The sequence below is a fragment of the Copadichromis virginalis genome, linkage group LG20 (genome assembly GCF_057382275.1).
Source record: "Copadichromis virginalis isolate Kocher_CV1m ecotype Utaka linkage group LG20, C_Virginalis_male_GT1.1, whole genome shotgun sequence".
In the NCBI taxonomy this organism is placed as follows: domain Eukaryota; kingdom Metazoa; phylum Chordata; class Actinopteri; order Cichliformes; family Cichlidae; genus Copadichromis; species Copadichromis virginalis.
The window spans coordinates 20408346-20423382 of NC_140637.1; the positions used below are offsets into that span (position 1 = coordinate 20408346).

Consider the following 15037-nt stretch of genomic DNA (forward strand, 5'->3'; position numbering starts at 1 on the left):
CCTTTTTAGCTAGGAGACCTTTTTGGGGAGCAGGTGGGGGGCAGCGCAGTTGAAGAAAAAAGAAGCTAAGTTCAGCTTTTGTCAGACATTTTGATTCACACTAAAAACCTTTTGAATTAACATTTGATTAACATTAACCTAGACTTTTCTTTTGGTGAATTTTCTCTTTTATAGTCTCAGAAAACGTACTAGATTGGCTGAAAACAAAGGCTACATTTCTGGTGAGTTTGCCAAATGCCAGCCAGTATTGAAATTGTGTGAGCCTCAGTCTCATCCCGTAACTCCACATGTCAACAAAATGAAAAGTTCTGTTTAACATCTTTGAACTTCTGTACCCACATAAAGGATTTAAACCCCTCCAGGCCTCACTGTGGCAGATGAAGACTTTGCTTCAGATTATCACAAAGAAAAAAAAAATTCAATGTACATCTGTTAAGACATACCACAAACCTCGATACTATTCAAAGTAATCAGCAAAATGCATGACTAATGGTGTATTAATATAAATGGAAAGTATTTTGCTATTAAAACACCATCTGTTGAGTCATGTTAAAAAAATAGTCGCTTCGTTTTTCATTTCTTTTTTTCTTAACACACTTTTCTTAATACTTGTCCCGGTCACCTGAGCTTTAAGTCGCCAATATGTCGCACATGCTACCTTGTTTTAACCAACCCTGACCTACTCCGTTTACTCAAACTACGCACATTCGTGCAACTGGTTAACTGGAGAAATCTATTAATGAACATATGTTAAAGCTACATGCTTGTAAAGCAATGCTGGAAGTTTGATGGCTGATGTTTGACGAGTTTGCCATATGTTTGGGCATATTTCATCCGACCATAAAACTGCGACGCCTTCGCAATAGGACATGGATTTGAAATGTCGGGGTCCTCGGAAAGACGTTAGCAGTGCGTCTGTTTGATCCAAAGCGCCAACGAGTGTTTCTTTAAGTGCGTGTGTGGAGTTTTCCTGCACCGAGTGATAGGAGGGGTTGGAGAGTGACGCTGGCTGCGCCTTGGTGCTGAGCGGAGCGCTCACCTGCAGATGAGAGAGCCGGGGAAACTCGGGGCAGCACACTCACTAAGCGCGCAGAGGGACGTAACTAACAGTCTGACCGAGAAAGGGGGAATAATTTTTGGAAAAGAAAAATACGAACCGACCCTCTTTCTGGTTCTTTTGTCCGGGCAGCATTGAGTCGCTTCCTCGCCACGATGAGAACTGACTTCGCTCTGGTCCTGACAGCAGCCCTTCTTCTTGACACATTCTGGGTGAGATTTCTCATTTTTTTACTAAAGCTTCTGATACAGCACATAAGCTCGAATAAAGTCATGCAGCCAGAAGGAAGCCGTGGTGTGTGTTGGTACAGCAACGCGGGGCTCGCCGTTATCCCCCTACAAGTAGGCACGCTAATTGGTTCCCTAATGAATTTCAGTGTATAAAAAGAAAAAAAGTAAGTCTCGAGGTCCGCTCCGTATAAGCCTTGTCAGTATTTCTCTAAATCGCTGGCAGGTCATCATCATTTGTCATACACAACTTAAATCACGGCACAAGTTATTCACCCAAGGTGATACCTTTATTCTTTTCTCAAACTGACTTGGTCATGTCGCTTATTTAAGCTACAGCCCACCATCCCCTTAAGTTTCACTTGTCAAAAAAGCGATGCCTTTGCAAAAGTTAACTTTAAAGTTATGTAGTGTTTTTCAGCCTTTTTCGTCATTTCATGAATCCAGAATTAAGTCGGCGCCAGTGGACTATTAACGGAGCTCGGAGTAGCTCCTAAATCTTTCTCTCTCCGCCGCCTCAGACGGAGGCAATTGCTCTCCTGCTATATGGATATCGGAAAAAGACTGAAAAAATGTTGTGCTCCTGCGGTATGCCCCCGCAGTGTGTTGAACCTCCATTCCTGTCCAGCCAATCTTGCTAGTGTGTGTGTGCGTGCGTGTGTGCGGGCGCGTGCATTTGCTTGTGTGCCATGGCTGTAGTGGGTCAGATCGTTTAATTTAAACAACAGTGAGCGCTAAATGCTGGGTGCAAAGTTGACTGCAGACCGTTTGATTAGTGCGCACAGGCGTGCTGCTCCCCCCTCATATCCCTGGACCTCTCCGTTAGTACAAGACCCACAATAAGCAGGGAGACAATTATTCTGCATTCATGCAGGTTTCCTCTGTGCGCGTGCTGCCTGTGTGCGCGCGCGCGTGTCACTTAAGCCTGAGTACAATACTTTTAACTACATCTGTCCTCATTTTGTCTGGGGTGGTTTCTTCATGGAGCGACTAACACAGCACATTTTATCACTGACATTGGACTGTGTGACCATTTAATCAGCATCACATCTAGCCACAAGCAGAAAGAGTTGATAAACTTGTTGAATTTATTTCTGCTAACTGTTCTTTATGCTGCTTTTCTCCAAAGCTTGGAGCCAAAAATGAGGAAAGAAATCAATGGAATCCATGTTTATCGATGTCTTTCAATGTTTTTTTTTTTCTTCCAGAGGAATAATGGGGTGCACGCTTCCAAAGGTCCCTGCCAACCTGGCTTCTCACAAAGCTTCTACTCTGTGCTGATTTCAAGGGATGTACTGCAAGGTCAGGGCATACTTAAAGGTAAGCCCTTTAATTAGCAAGTCAGTTATTTTGCATTCTGTCAAGGCTAGAGAGAGGGTGAGCAAAAGACCTCATTGTTTGCACTGAAGGAAGTAAAAGGAGGTGTGTATGGTGATGTGTTTTCTTTCAGTGCTTGGCCACGTTGCTTTTAAGATTACCAAAGCACCACTTGTGCATTTGGAAAATTGTCGTAAAAGTGGAAATGTAAAAATAATCATTTTAGTCACATGGGTATGTACATGTGAAGCTCGTGTGATGTCAGAAATTGCAAACTGGAGCAATTTTGTGCTCGTAATTACCGTGGTCTGTTGTTGCAGTGTGATGTTGTAAAAATATAACTCATGTAGTAACACGCATCCATGCATTTGTTTATATTCTATGCAATGATGCTGTAAATGTTTGCCTGTTACTTTTGGGTTATACCCGCTTGCATTTATTTTTGTGTTTTTGACCTTGTTCAGTCTCTTAAGAGTATTATCATCATCTTTATCTTCATTACAGTAATTTTTAGCACTATCACCTTCACACTCCATCTTTCCTAAATGTATTTGTATTGTTCCAATTACACAATGAGCCAACCAAGTTTGAGGGCCCTATAGTGCAGGAAATGGAATCGACATCCTGTGTCTAATCTGGCACTGCTCCTGCCAATGTGGGCTAATTGCAATTCTCTATTGATTCCAATGGTTTTTTTTCTCATAGCTCAGCTAAGCTGTATTGTTTTGCTGTGGGCGCACAATAGCTCTTTTGTGGGTCGACTGTGTCTTCGGCAGCTGCGCGGTATATATTTCTCACTCTCCTTAGCTGTGAGAGACCTGCCGGGGATACAGCTGTCTAGACTCTTTTTCCTGAGTGTGCGCGTGCACAAACGCACGCACACATACACCAGTGAAATTTTGATTTAAGGATATATAAAATGATACAGTACATTATTTTTTTGCTTGTTTTATGTTATCTGTCTGTGTTCATTGCTGGAGTGATATAAGAGTGAAAGAAGATATCAGCTTGATTTTAGTGTTTCATTAACTTCAGCATATTATATCTTGGCTGGGAGTGGGATTGGATGCGGGACATTGTCACTGGCAGTGAACTTGCTCTCAGTGTGGTAGTGATGTCTTCAGCCCAGCAGGGGGTGTCAACACAATCACAAACAATCACGGAATGAGCCATCACTGCTGCACAGAAGCCATTTATTTCACAGAGCATTCTTTATCTAGTTTGGTCTCAGGTAGATGAAATTGTCTCTCTTTCTCACTCTACACATAAACTAATCTTTAGTGGTCTAACATGGTTGCTTTCAGTGTTAGGAATTCATTTTACCACTAACAACAGAGGCCTAAGCATCATTTTCATGGCACTTTCCCTCCTAATGTAAACCATACTAAAGTCAGGTTCACACGATCACAGCAAACCCATCATGATATCTGCTCATAAATCAGATTTATAGTTTATTTGCGAGGTTACTTTCAAGTCACACGGAAAGCACATTCTTAAAGTTTCGCATTCAATAGTTTTCATCGGCGTTGCTTGAAATGTTCACAGCTGCAGTGTCATCTTCATGTGTGTTTGAGAATACAGCTGCAGTGGTCAAGCAGACACACACACACATTTAGACAAGCACACACTCACTCCATGTGATTTGCAGGACTCAGGCAGCTGATTTATAGCTGGTAAGGGTGTCACTGGAGGAAGGCAAGGGAGCAGCTCTGGAAAAACTTTAATAATAACATTATTTAACCCAAAACCGTCAGATAGGGGCAGAAGTAATGACACCCACTCAGGCACACATGCGTGCACACAGACACACACACATATATATGTATGTCTATATATATATATATATATATATATATATATATATATAAATAAATAATTTGTGTATGTGTGTGCTTGTGTGGGAGTCTAATCTCACTGGGGAGACTAATGGGGAGGACAGAACTGGGACCTTGACCATGATGGGTAAAATGCCTGAGCCCACAGAGCAGGTCAGTAACCGGAGATGGAAGGTTTTACAGTTCACATTTTATAATTTTCAGTTACTCTGATGACCAAAATTTCCTAAAATAATGTTCAAGGCCACAGTGAAATCTCTTTGTAAAGTCAAAATGAAATTTGTATGGAACCCCAATATTCCAAAGTTTGTGGAATGTTATTTATTTATTAAATTTTTATATTGTGGTTTACATTTGACAAGAAAAACGTTATTGGCATGTTTATAGTCAGCCATCAGCCATTTATATTTTCTTTCTTTTGGGTGGTGTTAGTTTGGTCACTTAGAGATTCTCAGTCCTCTTCTTTGTCTTCTTCATATTATTATTATTATTATTATTATTAGTAATATTGTTCTTGGTCTTTTTGGAACAATGGTGCTCATTTAGATCATCCTCTAAATGTTCTGTGCATTGTGGCCAACTGTTTCGCTGACAAGCACAATCTATCCAATAAACATTAAAAAGAATTAATTCTGCACGCTGCATTGTTCTGGCTGTGGGAATTGATCTGCTCTTTATTTATCTGGAAACCCATGCCAGTTCCAAAGTTAATAGCTGAAACACACATTAAACAGCACACTGCATAATGGATTCTGATTGATTATAAGGCTGCTCTAAATGCAACACTTTTGAGGATTGTTATACTTTTAACATGCACATATTAGCAGCACACTCAGTATTGATAATGGCAAATGCCATGTTTGTCTTTATAGTTATAGGAGGGGTTTAAGAGGGTGAGTTAACGTCTTTAAAAAATGCGAGGTCTTTTTCAGTCTCTGTGTGTGCTTTTTCCTAATATTGTTAGTATATGTATGCATGACACATCGAGTGCTAACGATGTCCCGTTTTTTATGCCATGTTTTGATCAGACCTATGACAGCTTCTCCTAGCACATTATTCCAAGACCTTTAACACTGAATAATTACTTGTAAAATCAGTATAACACAAGTAAACACAACTCAGAGAAAGGTCCTATTTCTTCTCTGTTTCTGCAGACAAACAGTGAGTTGTACAATAATTTAAAGTGTTGATGCTTGGATCAACACATTTGGAGTTTTTGTATCTCGCAAATGAGAGAGAAGCTATGAGTTGGACTCAAGCCAACCCAATAGAGATAAACAGAGCTGGTGAATGTAACCTCATCCCATGTGTCCCTGCATCCCTTTGCTGATTCTGTTCCTGGTAATGAAAGCCAGGGTTGGTGGTTTCAGCTCAGTGAGCCCACTCTGCTGACCTTGGACTTTGTTTGGGTTACTGGTGGTTTTGGGCAGCCCTCACTTTCTGTGTTTGCGACTGTGGTGGTATTTGTCTGAGTTTAGTGAGAGAGGAGAGGGAGAGAGAGAACATGGGGACATAGTTGATGAATTCTGCGAGGTCCTTCTTTTTTGACATGTCAGTACCTGAGCTTTAAGGATGCTGACATCCACGGTGCAGCTTCTCAGAAAGAACTGTAGATTTTTCCTGCAGTTGTCACTGTTTTTAGAACCTCCACTGATGCTCAGATTCGTGCTGAAAACGAGACCCCTCCAGTGATATCAGCCAGAGCGTCTGAATGTCTCTATTAAGGTGACCAGTTCTGTTTTTAATAGAATGGTTTTCCTTTGTCCCGACTCATAAACATGTTTTCTGATCCACAAAGCATTCTTTCTCTATATCTCATACTCGCTCTCTCTCTTCCGCTCCCTCCCATGCGCACACATAAATATACACCAGCTCTCACCTTAGACAGGGATGCTACCATTCAGTAGAAATTCCAACTTCAGTTGATGCCGTATAAATCTATGACTTGCCTCTCTGACCCACATCCTTTCTCTCTCCCCTCAGTGCCACTTTTTTCTTGTCACATTTATAGTATTTTCTAGCATACTCTGAGTTTTGCTCATTTTGAGAATGCCCTAATACGAGCAAATATACAACAGAGAACTTTGAATTCTGAATAAAACAAAACGTTAAGAGCTGTAATTTTTTTCCAGGATATTATTTCCCGAAAATCTCTCCCAGCAGGCCCTGGGTGATGAGTCTCACATGCCTTGGTTAGTGAGGCTTTCCTATGAGACTTAAGGTGATTTTTCAAAATCCAATAGCTGGGCTGTTATTGCTATAGGCTTTGCATTCTTAACATCATTTTTCAACTTGAAGCTCAGAAGTTGATATACAGTAAGTATCAATTTCACCCCCAGTTTAATGCACAGAACTATTTCCATATGAAAAAAAATGGCACGCCATTACAAATACACTAACAGATGCTGTGCCTTACAGGTTTTAATAATATGCCATGAATTAGGGTAACATTTCCTGCCCTTCCTGCACCATTTTGTTTTCTATCCCTACACCCTCAAACACAGTTAGATGCTTTTGATGACCTGTTTTGCCCCAAATCTCTTGACAAACAGCCTGTAGTTTTATCTGGATCGATAGCAGACAGGTGTCCTCATGGAGATTAGATTTTGCAGCCAATGCTGATGCAGACTTTAAGAAGTTAAAAAAAAAAGACGTGGATATCAAATGCTTCATGATTGGTTCATTATTTATTAACTTTACAGCATAGTTGCTCCAAAACTAGTGAATAACTTACAGTAAAACATTGCTGAACTCTACAGTACCATCTACTCTGCTGTGATGCATGCTGTGCTGCAGATAATGAAGTGACTATTTCAAACAGTGAAGTTGGAGCTGCTGGAGAAACTATGTGATTTTGGTCAACTGATATATTGTACAGGTCAAATTGGAATAGTTGATGCAGTAGTCATCTTCTTAAATCATGCACATTGTTTTCTTTCCTTTGTTACTAGTTTTTATTCATTGTATCTCACAATATTCTTTTGAGTAATCCTTTGGTTTAATCAGCTACTGCCAACAGTTTTCCTCATATCCTGTAATCATTCAAGGCCCACCACATTTTGTTATGTGAATATGTAAATCTAAAGAAGGAAAAGAGCTTTTGTTTTTTGAACTATTGTCTAACAGTTAAAACATACACTGCAGGAATATCTCATCAGTTGTAGCGTTAAGAAGAATCAGTGCTGCGCTCTCCCATAAAACTATCAAATCTTTCTTATGGTGCAAAATACCACACAAATCTTTATTCTGTCCACACCATCTGTTTCAATCATTACATGGTTTATGGGTAATTTTGTAAGGATATTCAGCCATTGAGAAAAGATCACACAGTCCTGTTTTCAGTGGTTATTGATTGCAGAAAAGCACAGGGCTGACATTTGTTGGACGTTTTGTAAAGCAGTGAAGACACTTCAGGTGCTGGTTTATGACCGTCAGACCAAAGACTAATCTGACCTCAGGGAGCTCTTACAAATATCCAGTTGACATTTATTTACTTAATTTGCAACCTCATGTGTGATTTATAGCTGTTTCAGAGAATTTTGTGTGGATTTTTCAGAGAGGTTCATATAGATGACTTAACCACATGGTTGAACATTTCTTCCCCTGTTAAAGTCTAGACGCAAGTGGTTTATGAGATTAATGAGGAGCGTTGGTGGGATGAGGGGTACACCTGCAAACCTGCCCTTTGATGAATACTATAAGGCTTGGGAAATCATGCGGCGGAGTGGTTATGTGCTTTTGCATGCTCGGTGTGTGCATTTTGTCGCCGAATGTACTGTGCACTGGGGTGGTTGACTGGTGATCTGTGCATAGCAGGAAACCTCCAGATTTTTCCAAGCTGGTCATTAGAAAGGCAAGCAGGAGGGAATGAGAAAAGAAAGAAAGCAGGTGGAGGCCATTATTTTTTAATGGGATTTTTTGACATCCTCTCCTTTTGTTTGGGGAGGAGGGACAAGGGTGACGGGGGTAAAAGGGAAAACGAGAATGAATGAAAAAATGTGAGAGACTTCCTGCAGATTGAGTTACTCGGTGGTGTGTGTGAACTCTGTATCCTTGTCATCTGCTTTGTACATTAAGAGACCTCCTGCCTTGGTATGATGGGTCTTCTGGGCTTCTACAGGACCAAGGTTATGGCCCTCTTGAAGACATTAAACCCATTTAAATACTTTGCTTGGGCTCTACCTCTTTAATGCACAGATGGTCTGCATGGGCTCTGAAGGCTGTAAGATGACAAGGGGACACTACTAGGGCTCTGTCTCTTGCCCTCCCTCTGTCTTACACACATGCACATTTTGTCTAAGGTTAAAAAGATTATTTTTTCCCCCTTTTCTTTTCTTTTTTGCAGCATAAAGTCTAAGACTGCGGAGGAGCTGTTGTAAGGTGTCCCTGTTGTCTTTGGTGAAATAGTTTTTTCACAAGGAGCAAGAGGAATGCAAGGCACTCCCAGGGCTGCTCTTTTGCTGCAATGTGGTGGACAGGGATTACACCAGCAGGATAATGATAAGCTTACAAGACTGTTTTCTCTTTCCTCAAGAGTCACAGTGACCATGTCTTTAAGCTAGGCTACTGCCAGAGAGGAGAGTGAAATAAAGGGTGGGGTACAGAAGGACAGACACTTTCCTCTGATCAGGGTTGAAAAGGAAGTATACGATAAGGCTCTGTTCCCTGAAACAGCCAGCATTTTAGCATTTATGGTGCTATTTTATGCTGTTCATTATGAAAAGACACAAAAGGAAAAACAGCAACACATTATGATACTTTGAGGCTGCCCACTACTCTGTAGCTCTGGCCTACACCCAGACACTGTTGTGGTCTAATCCTGCCCACTCATTCTTAATTCCTCAGTTTGTCTATGGCAGGATTTTAATTAGATCCTAATTGATTCACTTGGAAATCAAGTCACTCTGAAAGCAACCCAAAAAATGATGATCCAGCTGCCACACCTTTATCACATTCTCAATTTTTTTATGGGAAAGCAATGTTGTTGAAAGACACAACTACCATTTTCTAGTTGAGGATTCTTTTGATGTACTGCTTCCAATTTAATTTCTATTACTGTTTTAGCACTGAGATAATTAAATATGCATGAGCTCACTTTGGATGATTTGTCTCTCCTCAATTTTGTTAAACTTGAGTTTCTTATAACAAAACATAATTAAATTTAAAATAGTAAAATCTCATTTAGGACTATTGTGTGAAAATATTTCATAACAGCGGTATGAAAACAATATTCTCACCTATCTGGTCAGTTTGCCTAGTTTCCCCAAACTGAGATCATTATTTTTAATTAATGGACTTTTGTCCATTTCGCACCCTTTTCTAATCAAGAGTAGATTTCTATGATCTCTTTGTGGGCAGGGCAAATCCAAGAGCATTAAAATCTTATATCCCATTCCCTTTGCTTAAAGATCCCTTGTTTTTGGTTAAACTAAGGATGGAAGTCCTCAGAAGACATGGCCGCCTGATAATCATTAATTGTGTCTTGCTCTTCTTGCGAACGTTCTCCATTAAGTTCTTAAGTTCAGCACATAGGCGAATCATTGCCTCTGAACAAGAAAACTATGCGGGAACACAGGGGACAGAGGAAGAAAAGGATAGCTGGGGAGCTGGGGGTCGACAAACACAGTGCCAGTAATGTTAATTAATCAGAAAACAATGATGAGTCCCATGGTGTCTGGTCCTACGCTATTCGACAGGCTAAAAGCTAATAAGGGGCTCACAAAGGCGCTTTCAGAGGAGCCCAGGTCTTTGCAAACAGTTTCTGTTGATTCATGTCAAGATAGATGTTGGCTTTTTGACAGACTTTATTGATTTCCCCAAAAGGGGAATTCCCATTTCTCTCAGTAGTATGGGGCTGTGTTAGCTGGTAGAAATTTCTTTGAGGTTGTTTTCAAATGTTAAATTGTTTTACTATTGTGGGCAGTTTACACAAATCCTTATCTGTCAGCTATTATTATTTTCCAATTATTAAATGTAAATTGTTACAAATTTCAGTCCAAAATTAAACTATAATGAGAACTGATATCTTAAGAAAAACTACAACTATGAGAAGAGCCAGTAAGCATTTGCTTTACACCTTTCTCACTAATGAACACTAATTTCACTCACATGTGCTGTACCAATGTACCTGCACATGTGATGTGACAATAAAAGTGATTTGATTTGATTTGATTTAATTTGAGACAGTTACTTATTAAGCCACTTCTTCTGTCAAAACTGCAGTTCTGATTCTAAACAATAACAATACTAAAATAATGCAGAAGTGTGAAGTGTGAAGCAGAATAAGTCATCTCTGATCTTGAAAATCTGATGCGTACCTCAGCTTTAATCTATCGTACATGGCCTTAAAATGTTAGATATTGGTGTGAATAATTTAATAGGTTTCCACATCCATGTTGGCATTCATATACTTCCTTGTGGTATTCTAGTGTGTCAAAGTTAACACAGTTAAAACCCCGTGCACGTTGCTCACAAAGTCCAAGACAGGCAGTAAATTTGAGGTTTGAGATCTGCAGGAAAAGGAAACTGTTTGCTTTTTTCCAGAATATGATTTTCCTAAAAATGATTTTTAAATTCTGTGATAACATAGTAGAAATCGCATAGTATTGCGAAACTCAGTGTTGTTCCTCTTTCCCTATAAAATTCAAATGCGTTCAAAATTCTGTCAGACAGATCATTATAGTGGCAACTGCTCTCGTTGAGTGTTAATAACTGGGACACAGTCAGTTACTCAGTCAACATTTGCACAGCACTAAACAATGAACCTTATAAACAGATGAAGGTTGTTGGATAAAGGGTTATAGTGCAATTCACAAGGATGTAGTGAATCTCTTGTGGATTTCTGCAGTGGCCACTAGTCTAGCACTGTGCTTTAAAAACATTCAGCTCAGTTTTTTACAATCAGGATTTGTTTGTTGCATTCATGTTCACATTATTCTCTTACTTAATCAAAAAAAAAAAAACCCCAACCCACAACCATGAAGAATATTAATTTGTTGAACCTGCAGTTGATTCCAACATCAAGGTCACATGCTTATCCTAGAATACAGTGGATGATTGCTGTGGAGAACTGTTACTTTGAGCCCTGAGTATAATGGCAAATACTGGTTTGTGACAATGTAGCATTTTTGCTTGTAAGACTTTAAAAGCCCTGTGATACTGTTGGTCAAACTCTATGAGACAGCCATTTCAAGCCTTGGGACCAACACGTTTTTAAAAGCACACTGGCCTGAATCTCTTTCTGCTTCTTCTCCCTATCTGACTGTTGTCTCTTTCTGCACATCAGAGGAAGAGGCAAAGAGCGAGGGTAATAAAAGGCCCTGCTTTTCTCCTCTGGGCCCGGGAGAATGTAGAGTAGCAGATAAGTTGTCTAGCTCTGAGTCTGAGAATGATCAAAAACAAAGTGAATCCTGTGGCCGCATAGGGAACAAGCTCCTGTGAGGGAGTTGGGGTAAAGAAGGGATGGGGACGAAGGGAGGAGAAATGGTAGAGAGGAAGAAGGGCTAAAGGAGCAGCTATGTTAAAGGGAAGACAATATTTGCTCATCTCTGAGGGAGAAGGGATGAGAAGATGTAGACAGGCTGGAAGGCAAGCAGATGGACTACTTTTGCTGCTTGAAGCATGGACACGATAATATATAAATACTCATTCATTCGTAGGCTACGTCGCAAAATTCTGGTGGTCTTGCTTGACGATTGACATACTCTGAGCCGGTGTGCAGTCAAGATAACGAAAGTTGCATTAACCTCAGGACATTTTACTCACAGTTAACTGAATATTACACATGCATCTGCTTTTATGTAAACACACACATTGTTGATTGCCCCTAGAGGCAGGAGGTAAGGCCCCGGTCTGCGGTGTGATTATCCTACATAGAGAAATGAAAGGATTACAAAGCGATGGTGTAATCCAGCTGTCAATTCCACACCTCATTAGCAAGCATGGGTTTGAGAACCAGTAAAAGCAAAGCGGGGGAGAACGGGGCAGGGAGAAGGTAAGGGGGAAAAGGGAAAGGAAATAGCTAGTTAGAGTGGGAGAGGAGAAGACGTAAGTAAGGGAGGAATGACAAGGATAAGAGAGTGGGAGCAAAAGGAAACCAAAGAAAAGAAGGGGAGGAGTAGAGGTAACGTTCTCGCTATTCTGTTCAGGGGGCTCTGCGGAGAGTTTTTATTAAGCTTTCATCTGCCTTTCCTCTCCCCCTTTACCTCTCTCCTCTTCCCCACCCCAGCAGCACTAACAAAAGCAGATGCAGGGAGTGCTAGCCATGTCAGTCACGTCTCAAACCCACAGTTCTGCTTGTAATTCCCCGATTAATTAAGAACAGTGATTTGTTAATTTAATTGTAGGTGTTGGGTCGTTTTTTTCATCCCCCTCTCGGTTGCTTTCTTCTGCCGCTTGCTCCCTATCATCCTCTTGGCAGGCTAATTTGCCCTGCAGCTTTGAGGAGGGGAAATGAAAGGTATAGCAGAGGAAGCTTTCAGATGGTTTATTAAGAATTGATTTGCCACGGTGGCAAAGAGACAGACTGTAGGGAGATACATGCTGACATGCCTCCCAGCCAGACACCCCCAGGTTGTGGGAGAGCAAGAAGGATTTTTTTTAGTTTTGTTGGGGGGGGGTATTGTCAGGGTTCCTCACATAGTGCAGATCACCCACCAGTACTAGCAAAAAGGGAAAAAAAAAATCTGGATCCACTGAACTGCCAGACACGTTGGTTTTTCAGCTCTACACTGGTGGCCAGGGCCTTCCGTATAATCAAGTAGTCGGTAGCTGAGCATGGCTGTAATTGAAAACATCAGCACACTAGCACACCCCGCTGAGAAACATCTGATTTCCGTTGGTTATAAATGCATACACTTTCATTAGTGCCAGGATCTTTAATAAATTTACATTAGCAGAGACTGTCTGTTCTAAAAGAAGGGTTTGGCCACCTGACTCGCTGTGTGTTGGCTGCAGTGCTGTCATATCGTCGTGCTCATGAGCAGACACGCACCGGACAGCATGGGAGGCAAGAGATAGATGACAGATCAGAGGCATTAGAGCTTCAAAGCTCGGGAGAGAACAGAGAAACAGAATCCCCTGCAGCTAGGAAAGACAGCTAAGGAGGCAGTGCATCTTATCTTTAGCAGCTCATCTCCGCATGTGAACACAGAAGCTCCTGCCCCTTCATTTACAGCTGGTCAGACACCAGAGCATGAAAGCTTATTGACTCTCCAGTCAGGTTTTTCATCCCTGCATGTTTCTTATGTCAGGTGAAGTTGTTAATTCTATTTCCAATCTTCACGAGTTGATTGGCCACTGCTGCGTTCCATTTCCTCTCATCACAGAAGCGTGGCATTTCTCATTATCCCTTCACTTAATTTATGCACAAATTATTCATAGTTTGGTAAATCACAAAGTTTCGCGACAGCAATCTGACAGTTCCCGTTGTGTTTTTAAGAAAATGGCTTTGGAATCAGGAATTTGTTCTTTGTTTGTTTTCGCATAAGCGTGTGCGTTTATTTATGGGAAAACTGGTGCAAGTGCAAAGCCGTGTGTAATTGTGTGTGCCAGCTGATGAAGACTTGAGAAAGTTTTCTCTTCCTCTGAATGAGATGAACAGGATAAAATCGAACAATAATGCAGAATAAAGACGTTGATGGGGATGCTGATAAAAGACTTGGCTTCATCATGCTACAGTATTCACAACAACAACACTGAGGAAAAGGATTTATGGAACAGTGTAGTCACACCATGTGACAGGCAGCATCTAAGGGCTTTTATGATATCTACCTTATTAAATATGTAAAATGTACACTCAATACAGGTTTCCTATAAGATCACTAAATCATAGCTGTTGCGTTTTTTTAAAAAGTCAAGATAAAAAAAGAAAGCGTTTCTCTAGCTACTTGCTAGCTTTGGCTGTAAAGTGTGTGTGCTTTGCATGCTGCAGTTTAATGACTCTGTTTAGTCAATAAATATCTTAGCGCTGTGGTTCACACCTACCAGCTGGCAAGATTTTGATCCAGGAATTTAAATAACTGTGGTCTACCACCTTAACAGTAATCTCGTCTCTGGCCAGAAAAACCTCGGAGGAGGGCTTGTCTTCACAGGGGAAGGTGGGCAGAAATGCTGACTCGGATATGATACCCAGTGGCCAGAGAAAATGGAGATAAATGACACTGATTTGAAGGGCACAGCTCATTTCTGTTTTAGCTAAGAAGGTAGAGTATTCGTCATACTGTAAATGCTTCTTCTTAGAGGAAGACACATCTTTCATCCATTGGATCCATAATTCTTCTCAAGCAGCTATAGGGTAAGGTGCTCTAAATCAATGTGCCATAGAGAAAAGGTCATTTTTCTTTGAAGCACACACATTTGCATAAACATGACTGCTGCAGTATGCATTGCAGCATCAGTTTACCTTGCATGAGATTTACGGCGAGAGCCACTGCACGGAAAATATCATCAAATCAGATATTTTCATTGTCATTTATTTCATGCCAGTAGGCCGCTACAAGTTTACTGCCTCATCTCGCTTGTGTGTGTGGTACTTTTGTATGTCAGCATAGAAGTGATTTGTCCTGCAAATGCAGACTAATGAATTAGGCATCCTGCTCATG

At 40.8% G+C, this 15037-nt stretch overlaps 1 protein-coding gene across 1 annotated transcript in view; it reads left to right on the forward strand.

Annotated features, from left to right (window-relative positions):
- The first annotated feature begins 1022 nt into the window (after window positions 1-1022).
- Window positions 1023-15037, forward strand: part of LOC146684705 (cadherin-4-like) — a 254586-nt gene continuing 240571 nt past the window's right edge. Inside the window, exons 1-2 of the mRNA XM_085444974.1 lie at window positions 1023-1269; window positions 2493-2604. Coding sequence (XP_085301100.1) covers window positions 1213-1269; window positions 2493-2604 — 169 coding nt within the window. The 5' untranslated portion in view covers window positions 1023-1212. The remainder of the gene's footprint in view (window positions 1270-2492; window positions 2605-15037) is intronic.